The 23253-nt window shown below is 36.6% G+C and overlaps 4 protein-coding genes across 4 annotated transcripts; 2 read left to right on the top strand and 2 right to left on the bottom strand.

Annotated features, from left to right (window-relative positions):
- Positions 1-57: 57 nt before the first annotated feature.
- On the top strand, positions 58-1470 carry LOC107263044 (EEF1A lysine methyltransferase 2). Its single transcript, XM_015729836.2, has 4 exons — positions 58-287; positions 374-472; positions 729-1147; positions 1228-1470. Exons 1-4 carry the CDS (start codon positions 232-234, stop codon positions 1320-1322), a joined length of 669 nt encoding a protein of 222 aa, XP_015585322.1. The 5' UTR covers positions 58-231; the 3' UTR covers positions 1323-1470.
- On the bottom strand, positions 1392-6085 carry LOC107263045. Its single transcript, XM_025080403.1, has 5 exons — positions 5973-6085; positions 5654-5856; positions 3961-4110; positions 2686-2826; positions 1392-2595 (listed from the first exon to the last, which is right to left on the bottom strand). The coding sequence occupies exons 2-5, from the start codon at positions 5793-5795 to the stop codon at positions 2513-2515; spliced, it is 516 nt and encodes a 171-aa protein (XP_024936171.1). The 5' UTR covers positions 5796-5856; positions 5973-6085; the 3' UTR covers positions 1392-2512.
- A 1658-nt stretch (positions 6086-7743) lies between these two features.
- Positions 7744-10276, bottom strand: LOC107263032. Its single transcript, XM_015729823.2, has 3 exons — positions 10116-10276; positions 8226-10019; positions 7744-8158 (listed from the first exon to the last, which is right to left on the bottom strand). Exons 1-3 carry the CDS (start codon positions 10141-10143, stop codon positions 7893-7895), a joined length of 2088 nt encoding a protein of 695 aa, XP_015585309.1. The 5' UTR covers positions 10144-10276; the 3' UTR covers positions 7744-7892.
- A 1440-nt stretch (positions 10277-11716) lies between these two features.
- Positions 11717-17659, top strand: LOC107263036 (prion-like-(Q/N-rich) domain-bearing protein 25). Its single transcript, XM_015729827.2, has 14 exons — positions 11717-12390; positions 13499-13681; positions 13764-13904; positions 14189-14329; positions 14405-14566; positions 14819-14944; positions 15025-15159; positions 15233-15355; positions 15424-15711; positions 15786-15902; positions 15975-16094; positions 16229-16399; positions 16479-16610; positions 17489-17659. Exons 1-14 carry the CDS (start codon positions 12327-12329, stop codon positions 17557-17559), a joined length of 1974 nt encoding a protein of 657 aa, XP_015585313.1. The 5' UTR covers positions 11717-12326; the 3' UTR covers positions 17560-17659.
- Positions 17660-23253: the final 5594 nt, after the last annotated feature.

Genomic DNA, 23253 nt, shown 5'->3' with positions numbered 1-23253 from the left:
AGGCCGGTAAGGCTACTCAAGAATTACGAAATCTATGGAAACAACAGTTAGGTTAGGTTATGAAGTAACAACATGTTTCAATGTTCAGTGACTAAAGTAACTCTCAATTCCTCGAACTTTCATTAAGCCATTTAAGTACAAGTGCAGTTAATTGTCGTGCTTTAATCGTCGCTATTTGGACCGAGACCATAAATCAAGAATAAAGTAGGACCTGTAAAATTGTATTTAAAGATGACAGAAAATGATTCGCAAGAATTGTACCCATCCGATCTTGGAACCCAGGAGTAGTATGTTTCCTGAAATATTAAACGTTAACATAACATAACATAATGTAATGAAACAATGAAGGTAACATGTTTTTATCATCTTGCAGTTGGGAAAAAACATATGCTCTGGAAATAGCTAACTTTCGAAGTCACGGCGATGTCGGTGAAGTATGGTTTGGTGAGGATAGTGCTCTAAGGATAGTTAGGTAAATACAAGGTGATAGATAAGTATATACATAATTTTAGTAATGTCTAATAATTTCATACTTTTTTTTTCAATTCAACAATTTTACTCCATTGTTAATGGAGAAATCTATATAAAAAATACAGCAGGCCCCATCTCTGTGATCTTCATAAGAACTGTTTTGAAACTAAAATTTTACTCGATATAGAAGATCCCTTCTAAAATAAATTTTGGTGAAATAATTTGAATTAATTATAAAAATAGTATTACATATGCAGATGGATGAGATCGAGGACAGATCTGATCAATCAAAACGACAAAATAATAGACTTAGGCTGTGGAAATGGAATGATGCTGGTGGAACTGGCTGAAGAAGGCTTCAAAAATATGACAGGTGTAGATTATTCTAAAAAAGCTATTGACCTGGCTAGAGGAGTGTTGAAAAATAAAGAACTGTCAAACATCGACCTACAAGTTTGTGACATATTGAGCGAAGATCAATCCAGCTTAACGAGTGACTTCAAAGTAGCGCACGATAAAGGAACTTACGATGCAATAAGTCTCAACCCAGATAATCCAAAAGAAAAACGAGAAAAATACATAAAAAATGTGCACAATATTCTTTTACCAAATGGATTATTCATCTTAACTTCCTGCAATTGGACGGAATCCGAACTTCAGAGTCAATTCAAAGATTGTAAGATCAGTATTCAAGTAAAATATTCAAAAAAATAAGGAATTTATAGATTGATTTTCTAATTTCCTCCGTATGTGCAGATTTCAAAGTGTTACAGATGATACCTACCCCCTCTTTCAAATTCGGCGGAAAAGTCGGCAACACGGTGACGTCAGTGGTTTTCCAAAAAATATAATACACCTACAAATTATGAATATTGATATAATTAATTAATTATGCACTTTTGGCATTTATTACACAATACTTATCGGTGAATCTTTAAGTTTATTTGGTGCACGACATACTAGAGTTATACAAAAGGAAAATATATAATTTGTGAAGATATTAATGTGTCCTATACTTCATAAGCTATAATTTAACATACAAATTTTACAAAATATGTTAAGACTAGAATAAATCCGACGTATCGATGGGGTAGTATGTACTACTTCAAGATATATTTCTCACTAGTGCAGCCACTTTCATACTTTAAGGCATCCTTGGCATATGTGGCAGATTAGCCAGTTGCGAATTGCAATAATAAAGAAGAAAAATCCACGAAGACTAATGCATTCGCGGGGCCAAACTTAATTGCGAATATTCAAACTCACGAGCAGATCTAATATCAGTATTGCTTGACAAGATTCTTTAAAAATTTTATTCCAGATCGATCATAATATTCGAATAAATATGCTACAAAACTATCAATCCAAATCGAAGTTCTGTTATCGATAGAGAAGAAAAATATATAGTTTGACATTTTTTGCAATATTCCTCTGTAAAATCGAACAATATAAACATGCGAATCAAAATATTCTACAAGCTCGTCTCAATCTTAATTCTACTTTGATCTTTCCTCCAATCTATCATTATTTTCTGTATCAACCTACTCAGCTTATAATATATATATTATATGATCGACGAATCCTATTCGCCCATGCGTAAATTACTAAAGCTTATAAATCCTGATACAAGGACGACCGATTAAACGTTCCGTACCACTATACGTTGCAACATTATTAATTGATAAATTTATATAAATATTCATACATTCGATCCCTTCTACCTCATGTATTTTTTTTTTCCACCAAAATTTATCCATAAAATCAAGTGCAACAATTTAATAATTTGATTATAACCCCTATCATACGTTATCCCATAAAATAAACAGAGTCAGTCGAAAACTATCACATAGTACATACATATATGTTCACATGAAACACCCAAAGGCGCTTGTCATAAATACTTCTGAAAGCAGTGCAATTAAAAATTAAATCATCCTAATCAGTGTCATATTAACTAATAACCTCCAACCTCTTCGCATCCCGCTCTTCATATTCTCTTTTATTTCCATCTTCCCTATAGTAATCTCCACTACCACAGCGTTTACGCCGAATTCATAATTTTACTTATCATCACCACGGCCACCAGCGATGTCATCAAGGAGGCTCTGAAGACGGATTCACTGCCTACGTATAATGACAGATATTAGCGCATTAAAATAATATGAAATTTAAAGTTATTATTTTATATCAACATAATTCAATCGAAAATATTACCATTGCACATAAGATCATCTTCCATGTAACCTGGCATACAGTTACAATGTTTCTCCATCGACGTAACGTTATTCTGGACTGACTGCACGCAGTGCGCCCCGTGGCCACATTCCGAATCATCATTGCACAGTGACCGGAGTGCTGAAGTAAAAGAAAAATCATTTGATTATTTCAATTTATCAATTACTAGTATCGTTACTCTCGTAAAAATCCAATCTGTCCATATTTACAAACTATAAACTGAAACTGATCTGTTTCGGTAGTTCTTCGAGGCAACATCAAAATTCGCGATCAATTATAACCCTTACCAAGCATAAGTGACCAAGACGAAGCTTGCGCTTGTTTGCCTGATACACGATTACGGCACAACACTGCTATTTCATAAGATGGCAGGTATTAACGGCTATACTACTATCCATTAAATATACATTCTGTGCAATGCATATGGTAAAGGTTATGTAACAAAAACCCAATCTCCTTATTGCCACATAACATGCGAATCATAATTTCTACATTTTGTTATTCATATTCATTGACCTCTTTACAATAATTCTAGAAAATTCTGTTCTGTCGCCCTCATCTGTATTAATTCACCAATAACAACATTCGTTATTGTTGATGGAATATGATCCAGAAATTTGATTTCCTGTATCTGACAAGTATAAACTTAAGATAAATCTGTGGATATATTGTAGATGTATATACATATATATATGTCCAAAAATAAACAATCGTTAGCCTTTAGCCTTAGACAAGAAGCACAATAGGGTTAGTAGTAAGGGTGTGTGTATTCTTGTTTGAAAATTATTCCATCGTATGGCAAGGAAGGTTAAACCCTCTCTCAACCCCTAAAGACGTTAGTGGTTAGTCAAGGAAGAGAAAAGGGGCAGCTTCGCCACGGGACTTCTGAATTTGCATAGATAACCATATAGAACGCTGTTAGTGCCTCGCGTACATATTACAGAAACTCACGTAAGTTTCTTATACGAAAAGTCAATAGTTAGGACAGTTCTCGAAACGTCTAGAGTTTTATTTTTCATGACAAATTGTATTAGTTTAAACTAGTATTCTTTTTTCCTCGTTGAAAACTATTGATAAGGGAAGCGAACATAAGCCTGTGGCACGGTAAAGCTAGCTCGCACGTAAGAAGAAACTTTTCCGTAAACGTCATTAACAGCTAGTATAGGCTTTGAGTAAAATTCATAGAAATTATATAATGTGGTAAAAAAAAAACAATCTTTTTTCCTAATGTAAAGTAAACGAAAAAATTGTTACGTTTCCATTTAACGTTGCAAATTCCATTCATCGGCACTGATCTATCACTGCAGAGACAACGGCTCTTTCCAACCGTTCGGTCAGAAGTACAAGTGGTGTTCAGAATTCCAGCGCAGTCCGCATCCATTCTGCATTCGCGAGCCTTGCCAACTGTAAAAAAATAATATTCCCACATGTAGATATAAGATACGTTATATTATTATGTCATAGTGTATAATTTTCTGATCACCTGTTTACCAATAAACATCGATTAGCTCGATGCTAGTTTAATGCCTCCAAATTATTGTTATTTAGTTAGCTTTGAAATTGATTTAGTTTAAACATTTTGTTGTATCTCAATTACCACGTAATTCACATATTCCAAAAGCATGAAGGTTGGGTATCGTGACGTAAGTTTAAATACGAAACGATAAATCACATGAGATCATGGATCGTGACAGGACGAAGATCCTTAAGGCCTATCTATACGCACAGTAATTTATAACTGCATTAGATAAGGATTTTACGCGTAGAATAATTGGAGGATGAAAAATAAGGTTTGAAAACCATAAAAAAATTGCATGAAAACTATCAATTTTTGAAAGATCTTGTTTTTACAAAAAAATACAAGCAAATTGCTTACCTTCGTACATAACAAAATTTACTCGTTACGATCATACCGAAAACAGCCATTTTTTTTGCAAACGACACGATATATTAACTGTATAGGCGTTCCCGCATTATTTTTGCAGAATCTCAAATTGGGTTGAAAATTCGTGTGTATTCGGGTCACGGGGTAGAGAGCATAATTATTTAATGTTCATATAATGTAAAATCCTTGTTACACGCGTCTATTAGCATAATACAGGTACACAATATAATTTCTCACCCGCCACGCGATTGTGGCGCTTTCAATTAATTCGTAAATTGTACCCGGGGACGTTTTGAAGTTCCTGAAATTTTCCAAGGCCCAAGTATCTCATGATCCACCCTATTTGAGACTGACACCAGGAAGTCACATAAATTAACAGACTACTGACGGAGGTTGGCTAAATTAATATAATAGGTACTACTTAGGGGTCGTGCGAGTATCTAACCCTTGCGGTATCGTTGAATTATTGCACCACCCTGGTCGACGTTTCAAGCACCTTTCTACAGTTGCACTCTGGGTATTCAGCCAGGACATTAGCATGCATCTACACTTAAAGTGGCCTTGACACTTGGAACATGTACGTTCTATCTATATAGCTATAGCTAAGATCCCCTTGGAAGATACGCAACCTGGTAGCACCATAGCGTCAAGGTGAAAACATTGTATAAGGCGTGACTTCGAATACGTAGGGAGTTGTTTTAATTAGCATTGATAATTAAGATAGCTATAGTAAACCCTTGGAGACGTATGCATAGAGTTGACTTTTTCGCATTAGTCACATACGATATAGATAGAGTAAAAACTTTAGAGGACTTTTGAACCATGTGAAAAGTATCACAGGACTGCTGACCCTGGAATTGATTGTATTGATTAGAGAAAAAAAAAACCTATTCTTATATGATTAAATGGGATATACGTGACAGTTGGTATGCGTGTAAATGTGTGACAGGAATTGGATGAATCCTTTGAAGTATTGATTATTTTTCTCATTAGATACGTAAGGGTTGTTTTTATTTTTTACTTTTTCTTTTTGGACTGATATACAATGCTGTATGTACTTACCGGGAGTTGGTGCGGGTGCTTGATTCGTATTTGTATTCTGTGGATTACTCTTGCCGAAGGTTACCAACGACCAGGCAGGATTAATTGCGATAGCAATCGTGGTGGTCATCACGATAATCTTCATCCCCATCGTTTCCTTCATGGCTCAACGAATTGTATAAATGAAACCTTCTTCTGTATTTCAAATGTACCGTCGAAGCGTTCTATTAAGGGTATGACGTAATTTTAATTTATGTTATACAATTATTTTCCGACTGACGTAAAAGGGCAAAGTCACTTTTAAAAATTGACAGTAATCTTCCCTTCTCTTAATGCATACAATTATCCCGTTTTCGAGCTTCTCGGATAACACGATTTTTTGTAGGTTGTAAAAAAAAATTCTTTTCACGACTCTCACTCAAATCTTTAATGTTCTTGGGTAGTTTGTAGACTGCGTGACGCAAAGACGTTCCATGGCCTTTTAAGCCTTCCAACTACCCCTACCATGTTACTACGTACTACCAACCTCAAGACTGCTAGCACCTTAGCCAACCCAAAACGTGGATAACCTATTCTCGAGAGGAAGCTTATCTAGAGCTACCTAACCTTCGGACGCCTGACGTTAATCAAACTAGAAGCCATTTTCATGGATATCTACATGCAGTATTAACGGAAATTATGCAAGTCTGAAGAATGAGGATGAACCAGGTGCGAAATTCACTTGGCTAGGAGTAAACCATTGGGGGATGAAATATCGGTTTCAGAACCTGATACGATGGTAAGATCATCGCGATGTCCTGGAATTTTATAAGTATATGGAAAATGTTGAATAGTAAAAAAATTAATTAAGAATATAATAATTAATTATTTCAAATGATATTAACTAATATATACCTTGGTGCTCGCACTAAGGACCTTTTGCAGACACCCACCTATATCAATTTCACCCTGAAAATAGGTTACGGGAACAACCCCTTGGTGGCGAGAGTACCTATTATTCTAATCATTGCATTTGTTCCTAATGGAATGGTTGCTGGCACAGACTGCTTGACATTTTCTTCGAGGGTGCGTGCACACTGGGGATTTAGTGTAGGAAATTATTTGTACAGTATAAAATTCGTAGAAAGAAGGCTGTAGTAACAAAAATCAGTTTTAATGATTTACTAAAATGTTTCACATATAAGAGTCTACAGATCAATTTGATTTTTTAAGGGATGAACATCAAGATCACCAACGTACCCTCACACGGGAAACCAGATGCAGATGATGTTTTATGCCAAATGAAAATTCCTTAATTCGACTGTAGGTACTGAAGTCTAAAATTAGTATGGAGCTTCAATTAAAAATTTTGCTCAATTTTGATATTGACTAATATCGGCAAAGCGACTTAAATCTATCCAGCACATTCACATAACCGGTGTCACGTTTTCAAGTAATTACTGATGTGCCAATAATATTTGAAATTTCCAAGGTTTGACCAAAGTCCGTATTTAATTATCATTTGATCTAATTATACTTGTTTGATTCCTCCTAGCAAAATGCTAACAAGTTGCATGCTCTGGTTTATGCATACGAGAAGGACTCATTATTGGGGGCCTAAGGCGAGCACGAAAGCACTTTGGAATTTATTGCATTGTTTCAGCTACTTTATAGCTATTAGAGCTCTAGCGAATTGTGTCTTCTTGTATAGAAACTAGTTTCCATTCTACAGATATTGGATCCGGTTAACATTGGGATGCCTTTAATAAGACGATAGTGCTTTGACGCGATTCGTACGTCAACTCACTTCCACGTATTGACTCCGGTCAACGTTATCATTTGGATGAGATTTTTTAAACGGAGTTTTGTTTACTTAACTCTAGGATATACATTATGTGGCATTCTTAATGCCGGCGATAAAAACAAGATGCATCCACACTTGTGACTTGTAACGAATGCGAATTATCCAACGTTATCGGTTCACCACTGGCATAAATTCAAACGGATTAGCATAAAGTTCAAGGCCTATGCGCAGCAATGCGATTAATACATTAATTGGCTTGAAACATGCCTGCGTTTAATATTTATAAATCGGATTTTCGAAATTATCAATGACTTTTATATGCCGAGTATTTCGTTGTAAAGACATTAATAGAAAAATTATTTTCTATCATTGAATTCGAATTTATTAATATCAATCAATTGATTTACATTTATCCACGACTTTTCTTGTACACTTCATAAATTATCTATCTCAAATAAAATATTTAATCATACATCTTTACCAGGTTTCCATTGGGAATTCTTTCGATATATAATCGTCACTTAATTCATTCATTTTTAAGTAACGTTCGTGAAGCCGATCGATATGCTGCGATAACAATTCCATCCGATTAAAAAATTCCTCTAGATTTGATTCCAAGGATTGGTAATAATTATCGTCGATCTGCGCCAGTTTCTGTAACAGCATCGTTTTTCTCGTTTGTATAGCGTTGTATAATATCTCAGCCGGTTTTTTCTCGATCATCAAACGATTCGTCAAATTATCTATAGACAAAATAATGATCATAATTATTATTTTTTAATACTGAAATATAACACTCTCAGAACTTACCGGGAATTTTTGACGCTACAGATCGTTTCACTTTATGACTTTCCTCCTCCGACTCGTCCCAATGAAGTTCACTTATTTCTGTTATCATACGATTAAGAGCACTGTCTGAAGTGAAATTAGATATATTATCACAAATGTCTGTTACATTCCGTAGCTTTGCCATTTGAATTTTCATAAGCCGTCGGTCCTCGTCGGTAATTCCAGCGACAGGATGCGTTATCGTATATTTTAAAGTAACATTGAGAATCATGCATAATATTTTAAAGTAATTTGATTCTACTTTTTCAGAAAATGACTCCGTGGATAGTGTATCATCATCATGGACCGTGTATAATTTTGAAAATAATTCATCCCATATTTGATCAAAAACGATGTCCTCGTCTGATACTTGCTCTTCGTTGCTCTTAGACGAATCAATCTCAATCGCTGAGGGTGAATATGTCCGATGCGGAATTTCCGAGGTTCGCTTAAAGATCTCCAAAGGATTAATTACTTCATAAATCTCTGTGGACGAAACGGTAGGTTCTTCAGGCGTCTCGAGACTTTTGTCATAAAAATTTTCCTCAGGAACATAATCCTCCTTTTCTTCCTCCTTCATATTCTTTCCTTGAATTTGCTTATTGGACTCTTTCTCCTCATCCGCCATATAGTCGTAGTAGTCCTCGTAATCTTCATACGACTTTGTCTTGTCACTTACGTCATCACCCGAATAATAATTATTTCTTACGACGTAATCATCAGTGAACGAAGAAAGATTCATAAGTTTTTTAAATCCATCAATGTCACCATACGGCTCTGTAGTACTATATTTAGAATCTGATGGATTTTCCGTGACTATTCCCGTTGTGTCTTCGTCAGATTCGCAAGTCCAATTCGAAGTCCCGGTATTGGTATCTGCATCCACAGCATCTTTCGACATTTCGCAATTTTTACTTTTCGGCGGTAGGGAAATGGGATCCAGTTGTTCTATCTCCGCCAAATTCGTGTAATCAGGGTCCAGGGTGTCATTATCGACATAAGTCGAAGTAGGCCGTGTCGCATAATAGACAGATGTTGATTCTAGATTACTCTTGTCCACTTCATCACGTACCTTAATGTCGAATAGTCTTTCTGGGTGAAGTAAATCTAATATTGAAACTGTTACTTTTTCACTGGTCTCTTCAGACGAATCTTCTTCAGGATTGCGCCAAGTAATTTTGTCCGGAGAAATTCCCAAACTTTCTACATTATCAAACGTACCATTGTATTTTGGTGAATGCGTGATCTCGTTAGAATCACTTTCAGAAGTCTCGGTAGAGAAGCTCAAAAATTGATTGGGTATTTTCGCAAATTCTTTCAGGAGCAGTTCTAATGTCATAATATTTTTCTCTGATAATTCCGTTGTTGAAGTCATCATCCTCGTTACTGCTTCATTCTCAGTGTCTTCAATGACTGGTGAAATCGTCGTATAATCATACTCGGATTCATAAAAGATAGTCGCAGAATCGTTCATGCTCTGTAAAAAGTCAATGACGTTATTTTCTGTCCCATTTGTCATTGTCCGCAATTCTTCAGTCGGCTGGACAGCCTTTTCTTCTTCGTCAGCAAAAATCAATGTACCACAGTATCCTTTTCCCGTCTCAACAGTCTTGTAGGAATCCAGTAGCACGTATGCAGTTAGTATTAGAGAAATAATCAGCAGAAGATACATGAGGAACTTGAAGATGCTGCAAAACTTGCCACGCACTTTGGTCTTATTGGAGAATCCATTTTTCTTGTAAAATAAATCTGTTTCTTTAGGCAACCCCAACTCTCCTGTACGGAATATTTGTCATTGTTATCGTAAATCTTAACGTGTAACGAATAATCAAAATTATGTCTTGTTATCGGATTCTTCAAAATTTCACTTACCCTTACTTAGGACACAAGATTCCTTCATGTTGAACGATCACTCGATAACTGCAGAGTCCTCTGCATCGACAACATTTTAATATTCACTTTGACTTCTCTGGGTCAGGCTGGCTTGCCGATAAATGTTATTCTCCGATTTCCCATTATGCTAGGAAGATGGCTGGAGGTCATCTCATATCGTTCTTAGGTCAACGGATGATGCTGCGAGAAGTTGAGCAACATTAGTCACACGGTCAATCTACCAGTAGAGAAAATCAGGATAAATTGGCTAACGCTTTGTTTCTCCGAAGTTTTTAGCTCGACGGTGCTGCCTTTGCCGTGTAATACGTTGCCGCGTCACAGTTTTGCGTCTTACGACAGTAACCGAATAAAAAATGTAAATACCTATGGTAAGCCAAAAATTACAATCTCTTTTCTTCTCTTTTCTACTATGGTCGGAGATATTCGTAATTAATTTTGTAAACCTATATAGTGGGCGACAGCGACTTTCATTAGCTTTACTGGTTGAAAATTCAAGGCTCTTGACTTTTTAATATTATACCTTGATAAGAACACTAAAACGCAAGAATAGACGCTAGATAACAACGCAAGGAAACTTTAAATGTTATTAATCACATTACAAATTAATTCCAACTACAAAGCTAGTCAATTAGTTTTAAATAATATATATCTTACACAGTCTTCTGACGTAATCGTTATTTATTTGTTGCCCTATATCCATAATGGTAATTATCATCGATAGACACTGTTTTATCAGTATGAAAATATGAACAGAAATAATTCACAAAATTATGTAATGCTCAATTGATTTTAAATCGGGATTCAGAGATTTTATATTATTTTTAGAAAATACTCATTTATACGAAAATTAAAATATTTGTGACAGTAGAACGAAAGTGTATGTTCTAACGTCGTGGAAATCAGCAGCTCCTGGTGTAAATATAGTAAAAATCCCCGATATCCTAAAGTGAACATGCTGAGTCTACCAGTGCTTGACAATGATCTCCAGTCAAAGATATCATTGTATAGAATCAAAGATGCATTCATTTACTTAAAAGCAATGAATAGCCAGGAATTTCTCATCTACATCAGATAACGCTTTAAATGACTACGTAAATGAATTGAAGGGTAATAAAAAAAATGATGTACTGGGTTTTCAGTGAAAATTTCAAGTAAAAGATATTAAATTAAAAACAAAACTAAACTTAACAATTATTGCAATAACCAAATGTAATCAATAATATAATTAACCCAAGCGCCAAGCCTGTTATCGAAAGCTTTGTAAATAATGTAGATTAATATGAAATATTATTACGTCACTGCAACTTAACATCTCCAATACCCGTTATGTATGTGAAGAATATCATTGCACTATTTATCAATGCTTAGAATGCAGTTGCATATCATTGTATACAATCGTTATTGTAACCAATTGAATAGTAGGTACTCCAATTTATACGCGATTGCACTGTAAGTATCAGTAATGCACACAATGACATTCTCTAGACAATTATAGTAAACATCATACTCGGTTAGCAGTAAATTTATTTATTATTACTATTTATTAACCTTCCCATTTTTACGAGCAAAAAAGTAATGAAATAAAAATTATAATTACGTCCGGCTTCTCACAATCTAAATTATGCACATAATTTCACGATTCATAAGGATCCGTCGTTGAACCGAGACTCGATTCGCGTTGTCCGTGACATTATCGGTCGTTCCTTCGAACGTACAAGGGTTATTTTCGGTATAGGGGTTGTTAACCTTTAGGAGAACTTTCACTGATTAGATCACGTGTAAAATGTCCTTGACCTCGACAATAAAACAATCTTCAAGCGGAAGTGACGTAAGAACTGAATGCATTAATTAAAACCCCAGTTAGTCCCTCATAAGTCATAGAAATGTCTGGAAAGATCATTCTTTTTCTTTTCTCCATTACACAATGACCGATGACCTTTTTTTCTAACACTTCTATCGGAGGATTCAAGTCATTCGATAAGTAATGACAATAGCTCAGTAGACAGCTGAAAGAGTCTGTCTTGGATAAGATTAGAAAAACGTTAAATGGAAGTGTCAAAGTTATTCGTATCAATCGTTATAGATATATAATCCGATAGCGTTGCAGGTGTCGAAGATTTGTCCGTCGGCTCGGTAATTGTTCTCAGTCTTAATTCAAGCGGAGAACAGTTGATAGGAAAGACTCGCAAGATGCTGCACCTCAGTAATTACCTGGTGTGTCTAGTGATTTTCTTTAGCGTCTCGCTAGTACAGGGTAAGACATGTAAATTTTGTATACTGGTAAAACGACTGTGAGAATATTACGAAAAAAGTAACGATAGTCGAAATAAACGAAGACAAATTCGAACGACACGTAACGGCCGTCATGACTTTTAGGTTACTTTCCATTCTGAATATACAAAACGACCGGCACTCTTCTTACGATAAATCATCCTTCACATTCATAAATTTATCCTATATCCATTCGAATGATATTCGTCAGTTTGTACTAGTTTTCTTATGGGACACGCAAACTGTCTGTTTCGTGCGAGAAATCTCTTCGTGACTAGATTGCTTCTACACGACTACGTCCAGCTATTCTTTGTCACTCAATCTTACCATTCTGACGCAATCGCCGTGCCAACTCCTTGGCGTTTGTCGAAATCCATAAAATATATTTTCATGTCAAATCATAAATCTCTGTTCTTTTAAAGGTTCTCTATGTTCTTGATTTAACGTCCATCACACTTTCTTCGTACATCTGATACTGTATAGTAATGCTTGAAGAACCTTAGAACCGAGTACTCGGTCGGTAATTGCGGGTGGCAGCTTTCGGTCGATAACAGTAGACTCGAGTAAATGTAAAAGGGCAAGAGTATAGAAGGTCGTCTACGTGTGTAATTTCGCCTCTTACACGAAAACGAATCATTGTCCAAGAACATAGCAACATAGTTAACGTTCTCCATAAAAATTGCCATGTTTCTCGTGAGAAAGTATGAAAAAAGTAAATTGCAATCTAGAAAAGTTCATTATCAAATTTCAACGTGGAACTGTCACGATTAATAATGTTAATACGAGTCACGATAGCCTGCCTAAGAAAATACGAGTGCCGGATGATATTCAGAATGTAATAGCGATAAGCATACTTCTCTGGCTTATCGAACGTCTGATAAGAATCATTAATGTTCTTGACGGCTAAGAAAATTGTATCCAGGACGCTGATGTGATAAGACACCTGGGTCTACTTATGTCCATTTTTCATGATCGATAAATATTTAACACGTGTTACAATAAATCATTAACGACTAAGATGTTAGAAATGTCGACATGGATCATTCAACTTTTTCTCTGCTTATCAATTTCGTAACATTTTTTTACATTAGCATCGACCAAGAGCATCGCCGAACAGGATGCGGAAGTTTTTTCAGAAATTGCTCTCAGGGAATCAAACTGGGAATGCAAATCCGACAGTGACTGCAGCGCGACTAATAGCAGCTGCGTAAACGATCGCTGCAGTTGCAATGGTGGTTACATCTTTAATGTGGCCATGACGGCCTGCCTTAAAAGTAATTTTTTTTAACACGATATTATTAAAAATACAAAACTCACTGCCTGTCATGAAATTTTATTATTATTTTTTTTCAACAGTTGCAACTTCATACGGTGACGAATGCGAGGAAACTTTACAATGCACTAATTATCTATTGACCGGTGCAAGTTGCACTGATAATATATGCGTCTGTGGCGATGGCTATCATTATATTCATGGGCGATGTTATGTTACTTCTGGTGAGTTCAATTTAAGTTTCTAACTAGGAGACCCAGTTAAAATTGTGGTTAATGAGATAAATTGTTTGAAAGTTTAAACACCATAAGGATGGGTAGTTTAAAACCTTGTCCGATGCGAAATTACCCCTAGCGTAAAGTACTGGTTTATCGTAGCGGGGTAATTTGACAACACCAATGTAAAGTATAACGTGAAATTATTCCGATAGGGTTTAGATCCCTTTGTAGAAATTCAGCTGCTCTTGAAAAATTACGTTTTTTAATACAAAACTTATATTGTTCTTTAGGCCTTTTTGAGGAATGTGATTCAGACGTTAATTGCTATGTTAATGCCGACATAGAAGCTACTTCTTGTGTCAATGGTACTTGTCAGTGTAGCGATGGCTTTTATCAACGAGAATATCGTACCTGTAGAAGAGGAGGATACGGTAATAATTATGATATTTTTATAAAGTTAAAACATTTACAGTTACATATTACCGAAAATTGATATACTTTTACAGCTGTCGGAGATGATTGTATGATCGATAACGATTGCTTGTTCGAAAACGCCTACTGTAATTCGAGTAACGTTTGTGCTTCGACTAACGCAGTTGCAACATCAACACGACGTCGAAGGAATACTGAATACAAATTAATTACAGCGCGCGACGACGCTGTCACAGGTATAACTATATAGTATCTAAAAAATGTATTGTTAAAAAAATAACTAATTCCTAATGCAAAATTATGTTAGAAAGTAACATTACTGAAATCATAAATCTATTATTGCAATTGATGTTTAATTTATCTATATTTTATCAGATCCGTACTCAAGTTTAAATTAGTTAGTGATAAAGAATGATGAAGATAAAAGGAAATTTTTTTAATATACATAAATTACGATGACCAATAAAATAAACTTATTTTCAAAACAGGTCTAGGCTCCGATTGCACGGAAGATGCGAATTGTACGGCTGTTGTAGAAAATTCAGTTTGTTCATCCGATTCCGTCTGCCAATGTGATATAAAATTTGTAGAGAATAACGGAAGCTGTGTCCCAGGTAAGTCAAATAATTCAAGTATTTCCCCTGTGATGATAAAAACTATGTGCACAATCTAATAATAGAATTCTGATTCTCAGGTATATATGTAGGAGTAGAATGCACCCAGGATGCAGATTGTGCAACTATTGATAACTCACGTTGCGGTATCTCTGGAACTTGCATATGTAAACGCGCCCATTTCGCATCAACGGATTTAACAAGTTGCGTTCCAGGTGAGTGATCCATAAAATTATTGAAAAATAATAGCATTGGCCCGTTTTAACCATAATTCTTCTGTTTTTCTAGAACTGGGAGAGTCTTGTACCAACGATGACACCACGTCCATCGGAAACTCCTTGTGCAGAAACGGAACCTGGAGTTGTATCAGCACCAGTGTTTTTTCAACGGACAATAAATTTTGTCGAAAGAGTAAGTGAATAAGGATGAAACTTATTTATTCGATATACGATATCCTTATTTTATTCTTTCTCATTCAGCAACCAAGAAGTACAGGTGGTCTTGTGTCTACAACGAGCAATGCTATATATTCGGACCAAATGCAGTATGTCAAAATAAAAAATGCCTCTGCGACGAGGATTCTCACTTGGAACAAGACGATGCCTTCTGCTGGCTGAACAAAGGGATTGGCGAAAGTTGCCAGAATGATAAGGATTGCTATATCGAAGGATTCCACGTGGATATATATTGCAGGGATAGTATATGCTCGTGTCCTAATGGTACCCATCTCAGTGCGAATGGCACAGCCTGCATCGACGACGTGGCTGGTACGTTTTAAATAGGATAAATATATGTTAATAATTTTTTTTATTTTTTAAAACAAAATCTTAATTCCTCACAGAACTCGGGGGAGCATGCGAATCCGACAGTGACTGCGCAATTGCCAATTCCGTTTGTTTGGATGCAGCGTGTGCTTGTGCCGAATATCATTACGAAGTGCAGGGTCAATGTGTTGGAGGTAATTATTTATCTCCAATTCAGAGTACCTGCTGTTATTATCTAATACGAGACGTTACTTTATGATCTCCAGGTATAAACGCTACTTGCTCTACCGATGCCGATTGCAATGCTAAAAATTCGGTATGTTCCTCCAACCTGTGCACCTGTAACGACGGCTACGTCATGTACAGCATGGATACCTGTATTGTCGGTAAGATAATGAATATAATTGTATAATCTTAATAATTATTAATTAAAATGAGTTTATTTAATGATATTATCGTTAGTTACAGTGGCGTTAATCATTTTTTGTGAATATTGCTTAGCCGTATAATTTGCTTGCAGTTTCGAATTACGAGGAGGAATGTCAGTATGACATTCAATGTTCCACGTCAATGGATAATACTGTCTGTAGGATAGTCCAAGACTCGGAATCTGATAACGAGACGATAACCGGAACGTGCACCTGCGACACTGATTATCACAACAGATATGGAGCGTGCCTCTCAAAAGCATGTAAGAAAAAAACTTAACATGATATCTACAGCTACAATGTAATTTATTAACGTCAGCCGAATGTCCATTTTTATTACAGTATTAGGAGATAGCTGCACATCTGCTGGTGAATGTTACGTGGATTCTGGTCTGGATGGAGTAGCCTGCCTGAAGGGAGTTTGCAGATGCGGTTGGTCTTATAGGCAACTGGATAAAACAACGTGTATATACAGTAAGGGCATCTGCGAATCGTATCTGAAAGAATGAAGGACCTTTAAACAAAAAACGGAAGTCCTGAAGCGATGAAATTTTTCACGACATTAACCTTCGTGTCGAGTAAAGTGAAATCAAGCGCCATTCTGACCTTTCAGTCAAACAGTGTAAAATTGCGCAAAGCCGTAACGAGTCTTGCAATCTGAAATTGCCGTTCTACAGTCCGCGTGCAATTTCTGTCTAAAATGCAATTCCTATGATGGTCGTTATCGATAAGGGAAGAGAAGGTGGCCGCAGCTGGGTTACGGGGATTGAAAGCTCTGCGTGTTTTGCAAGGGTCCATTACCGGACCGTGTCGATCGCTCGTTATCGAACTTCGAGGTCGATCGAATAGCTGTCTGTGTTTACTTCAGTTAAATAACATTAATTCATCGACTGTCGATATTTTTCTTAATACAGTAGACTCTTAGTAACCCTTTATTTTCGGGACTGTCGTTTTTAGAGTAACATGATTTATTCGGTCTCCTTGCTGTGCCAAAGTAGTCACGCACAATGATCCAACTCGATCAATGGATACGAATCTTTAAAGCTGGAAGGAAATCTATACTTAGTTATTACTAAATGACGTTGGTTAAAAATACTGCGCATCCGCCACGCGCATATTGGTAGGAGAGTGGGGGAAAAGCACTAGCGTCGATTTAAGGGGAAATCAAGTGAGCAGTTAACGAGACACAGAGTTACCGAGAATCTACTGTAATCGTAATTGCGCACGACGCTCATTATTCCACTGACCTCCTAAAGGTCTTAATTTTTTTTTTTTTGATACACTTTTCATTAACATTTATTCGTTTTATGCTTGATCGCGTAGCTAATTATTGCCCTTTTTTTCAATTTCAGGCGACGCCAGCACACTGTTTTTATCAACATCGCTTGGACTGACGATTCTACTTATGAAATTTGTATTCTAACATATTACACGTAAGACTCGAAGATTCTTATTATCTAAGAATCACAGTGTACAGGACTTTTTTTATATAAAAAAAAAAGATACACTCTCGTGCTAAGGTCGATGAAATATTTTCATTGGATTATGTATCTACCAATTTTTTTATTTTCCTTTGATACTCACTACGGGTTTGGTACAAGGTTTTTTATTTGCAATTGATTAATCACGATATTATTTATAGAAAATTTTGTTTTTCCGTAGTGCTATTCGATTTATCGTATAACGACTAAAGATCCACAGGCTGTAGCTATTTATACACAGTCAACGCGTGGCCGCAGAAGAGCCGACATGGCGAAGCCAGTTTATCTTGATCGAAGACAAATTGGAGGTTCGGGCAAACTGGGTTATTTCGGAACTCTGCATTAATACAGATTTAGTTCGTAGCTCAATCTTCCCCTAATAAATCAGAAACTACGCTCCCCTGTGTAATAATCACATCGCAATAATAACTTCTGGCGATCGATCCTCGACAGGAATGCAAAATTGATGGCAATCAAATTTAATGACAAGTTGCAATCCTTAAAAAACGTAGATACCGAAAACACGTGTGTACTCTTTGAACCCTATGTAAATTCGTCTCTAAGAATGACAAACGATTGACAGCTAAAATATCAATTAATAATTTTTAATCTTACGTAATGCTATTTTAGATCTCATTAATACCGACCGATCGCCGATTAAAAATTCTGTTTCTAATTTCGATCGATAGATCTTCAATGGATTTAAGGTGAAAATAAAAATCAATGAAAGAAATATAAAAGAATCCCTCACTTATTCAGTACCCCAAGTTTGCTCCGTTATCGATTCAAAATATTCGACACGCAATGCGTGCGTCCTACCATTCAGGCAGTTTTCACTGTGCTATCGTTACGACGTTCAGGTAGCGACGTCGTCCACCTAGAACAACTGAAACTGCCGTTAATGGCTTTTGGTGACGTTGTTGAGCGGCCGAGGACGTGATACCGATTACGTCACACCGTCAAACCCCAAGAGGTCAAGGCATTTCTAAACTATAGATCGTTCTGCTACTCAGTCACTGCGGTCGAAACGATTCGTCCATTACGTTTCTCAAATGAATGTGGTCACCTTTTAATGCCTTTGGTTGTCACAAATTACGGATATGATCTAATGCGAAAAAATTACTTAATCTCGTACGTAATCCGAACGCTTATCAAAAAAGGCAATCGTACTCTGACATATAAGCATAGGACCCAAAACTCAAACCATAACACGAAACGACTTGATGATTATCTAAATCTAATATAGAGTTTTAGAAAAGGATTAAAAAAATTTTTTTTATTTTTTACATAATATACCCAAAATTCTTATCGCAGCTATTAGCCATGTCTTGTAAAGAGGATCGAAGACCTGACTGACAGAATGGGTTCGCGATGGGCGAATGAACGCTCGACTAGTTACTTCGTTATTTGTAAATGGGCACCAAGAGGCAGATGCAAAAGGTCACACGCCAACCAGATGGACAGCCGATAGAAGCTCGACCTAGCTTCTTTCTATTATAAATGGGTTAGACTCTGCTCAGCTCGAAAGGAAGTGACGTTATCTGACTTCGCACGAAGTACAAGCTTTGCTTCGATAGTGACGGAAATCAGTCTCTTTTTTTTACCACGCATCTGGTACCATTGAACTGTAGTCCTGTGTATTCGTACGCCATACGTATAATAACTGAAGATACAAAATTGAAGGATGAAAGTTTTTGTGAAAATCAACACGTATTATTTTTTAGTAAATGTTCACTAGTTACATATGACTCTAATAATTAATTCAATGTACTCTATGCTTACTAGAGTACTAAAAGCAAATAATGGAACAAGCTGCAAGCGATTTGCTTGCGGTGGACATACATATTGCATCGCGTGTCCGACATTGCTTCTTTGATATGTATTGTAATATTAAGCAACGTCCAACCAGCGGCCAAGGACAAACTTCGCAATTTGGCATCCTGAACAATTCTTTTGGACTCAACTGGCATTGGTATTCTGGAAACTTACCGTATAACCAGATTGACCCCAGGTGGGACGGTTCGACTAAAAGGTGACTTGCGTGTGTAGAAGTTTATAGTACTGTAGCTGTGAGCTTTTTTAGTCATTTAATACGAAAGGTCCATAATACGCTATACGTTATATTCGTTCAATAGAATATATAGGGTATAGATAAATATTTCCTATGACATCTGTAGCTATTGAAATTTTGCCGAACGACTGTGTACTATTGCTCCGTGAAAAGGTCCTACGCACACCGAAATCCCGTTAATCAATGTAAGTTTTATTTTTAATTTATTCTTAGCTCCACCCACGCAGGAAACTACCCTTACGGCATTCGAGTCTCATTTAAATTAATTTGCTATGCAAAGCACGAGTATTTCCTACCTCTGTGAATTTACTGTCATTATACAGTTCATAATAGACCACGTGCCCATGGGAATAAATTTTATTTTGAATTTTCATGACTTCCTTATCATTATTCCTTTTTTACACACTTTTCCTTTAAACTTTCATTCGGCTCTATTCTTATGCGTCAATTTTCTTTTATGTTCGAATTTAAACAATGGGTTTCAATTATTTCACGTACCGCCACTGTTTATCGCCATTGTTCAGAAAGCGAGAAAGTTTTAAGGTTATACGTATCCCTGACTATGTCGCGAAGGTGTTCAGGGTGCTAACTTAGTCTACGATGTGATGCCGACATGCAAAACCTAATTGAAGAATCGATATCGCGGCATATTTTACGAGTAATTTACTTAAAAACGAGGTCATCTTATAACCCAGTACTGCATGTGTCGTTGGGGTTGTCCGAATAGTAGGGTTTCTTACCACATATGTTAGAGGGTAGTTTTAGCATTGATCCTGCCATCTAGCGGATCTTACAAAATTACGCAATTCCTTTGACTTACCAGTAAAGCATATCGCTGTATAAATTTATAAGATAGAATTACATGAAAATACACACCACTTGTCATCATTAATTATTTGATATATTATATTTGATTAATATAGTCATCATTAATTGTCTAATACATTATTTTAAAATTTTTATACTTATCAGTACAATGGATATTATACCGACTGTTACAACTGCAGGTCGAGGATCCAAGGAGCTGTTAAAAAAATATTTTAGTCAATGTCCAATTTATGAAAGGTTAATTTATCCAAAAATATATTATAAACCATACGATTATGTGAATAATTAAAATTGTTATTAAACGTTATTAACCAAAATCAATGTCATATAAAATTTAGCTACTGGTGACTCTTTCACGAGAGGTTAATATCAGCAGCAATGTATCCACCATGCGTCTGCCGAGTAACAAGTAGTATAATAAAACACGGTCTGGCACAGCTTGGCAAAGATCCAAAAGTGCTTCTTCCAACAGTCGAGTTTAGCTTCTATCCAATTTACCAGACAGTACAGGTAATTAGCATTCATCACTATGGAGACATTAAAAGAAGATTCTTGAAAAAAAAAACAAGCATTTGAAATTTCCCTCGCATCTGTAAAGAGTCAGGAACGTCGCGAGTGTCGCATCTGGTCAATATCGTACCTAGTGCAACTGGTACCCCGTCCCATAGCCTAAACAGCTCATTACACCTTAGTTAGAGTTCCGATAACGAAGCCACCCCTAGTTTAGCAACTAGTTACGCTTGTCTAACGTATTATTAAGGGTTGGTTTGCGGCTCAGAACTTATCCGACCAGCACGAGAGCGAGAGAAAGAGAGATTTAGTCAAGATGGTTGGCTGGTCGGGGATGCGTAAAAGGGGATACAGGTTACAGCAGCCGACGCTGTTATCGACCAGTTGCACACGTACGCGTTCGCTACGTCTGCACACATAATTTCTAAAATAACGAAAAATCCTTTTTTTTATATTTGTGAAAAAGGCATTGCTTTGTTTCTAAATTGACGCACTTAGTCACGGTTCAATGTTACTATGGTAACCAATTATTTCGTATTATACAGTAATTATTGAATATTCTCGATCTCAACAGTTACAACTATATATATACCACGTATAAGTACTGTACGAAAACTGGGTTATATGGCGTTATGTATAAAGAAAAGAAGCAGCATTATACGAATGTTGAATTCAGGCCGGTTGTACAGGAAGTGAAAAAAGATACGAGCCGTTGAGCTGCAATCTACATGGATTACCGAGTTCAAAAGGCTTAATGCACAAAGGGTGGCTCGATGGATGGACCAAGGGATATGGAAAAGTTCAGGATGTCACCTAGTCAGTCAAGAGAGAGCGTGGGATCTAGTACACGATTAAAAAGTGTCATTTCGATTCTCTGTGTTCGTCGTGCAAATGAAGACACGTCATTTATATAGGATTTGAATATCCCGCGCATTATCTAGTCCACAGTCGAATGGGAGGAAAAGAAGTCAATGCGAGCTACAAGTGCAGGCTTTTCGCATCGGTGTCAAATATTTCTTCTTCTAACATAAGTCGGAATTGTCCTACTTTCCGGGTCTCTGGTAGCGCCACCTGAATTTCTAGATCGTCAATTCTAGCCGTTGGACACGATCTTAAAATTCTCTTGGGACAGTAAACGTCAGGCAGGAAACCAACTTGACGTTTACTACCCTCCGCTAATGTCACCAACGTCAAGAACTCGAATTACGACCATCTAGGCTGGTATAAATAGCTTCCGTCTGAACACGTTGTACGAGGACGAATTGTTACTCCGGAGCACAGGAGAAAATAGAAGCCGGATAGGCATTTCCCTGACCATCCCCAATTCCTTCGAGTGGATACAGACAGGAACAAGCACACGGCCAGTAGTACAGGAGAAGTTCGGATTGGCGAAAACGAAGTGGTCTCGGCTCAACGGGAAACATGCCACGAATTTCTAAGGTATCCATTGGGATATGGAGAAATGGTCAAATGATACCCGAATGCGCCCGCTATATATTTTCTATTTCTACCGAGGCGACGTGACACCTGAGCAAAATGTTCTTGCAATATCGAGCTGGCCTAAAAGCATATAGATAAAAGTGCTGCGACGAGAATGCACCAGAGGTGCATTTTAAATGAAAAATTTACGTGACGAATTCGGTTAATCGATTTGAATTGTATTTTTTTTTGTACGTTATTTTTTCATTTATCAAGTTGGTATTTTTTTTTAAGACAATTAAAAGTTACCCAGACATTTTTATATTTTGATACTAAGACTTTTATTTATTAATCTACATACAATTTTTCAATTATATTTTACAACTTATATAAGTTGATGCTCCAGCGTTGATGGATGTTGATCGTGTTTCAAGTGTTTCTATTGGCTTTTGCATCGGACTTTTATATTATTTCAATTCGTGGTCCATTTTAAGATTCCAGGTCGTCATCAGCATCCAAAATAAATCTGAACAAAGATTCATATTTGGCTCTGTGGTATTTACACGTATCACTGCACATGTCCCGCATGCGGATCATCCGATGAAGAGTCCGGATGGTACGATACAAAGTATGCTACACTCCAGATGATAAACGAAACGATCAAGATGGACCACGTAGTAGTGTTGAATTTATTCCAGCCAAAAACTACTTGGCTCATACTCTTCTTAGACGGACATTCTGTGTTATTGCAGCAAATAGCCTGGTTGCTTCTGAATTCGGACATCTTGATCAAGCCGAGTAATCAAGC

The sequence above is a fragment of the Cephus cinctus genome, unplaced genomic scaffold (genome assembly GCF_000341935.2).
Source record: "Cephus cinctus unplaced genomic scaffold, Ccin1 Ccin1_scaffold0132, whole genome shotgun sequence".
NCBI lineage: Eukaryota > Metazoa > Arthropoda > Insecta > Hymenoptera > Cephidae > Cephus > Cephus cinctus.
The sequence above is the reverse complement of the archived record's forward strand: the minus strand, read 5'-3'. Positions and strand labels throughout refer to the sequence as shown.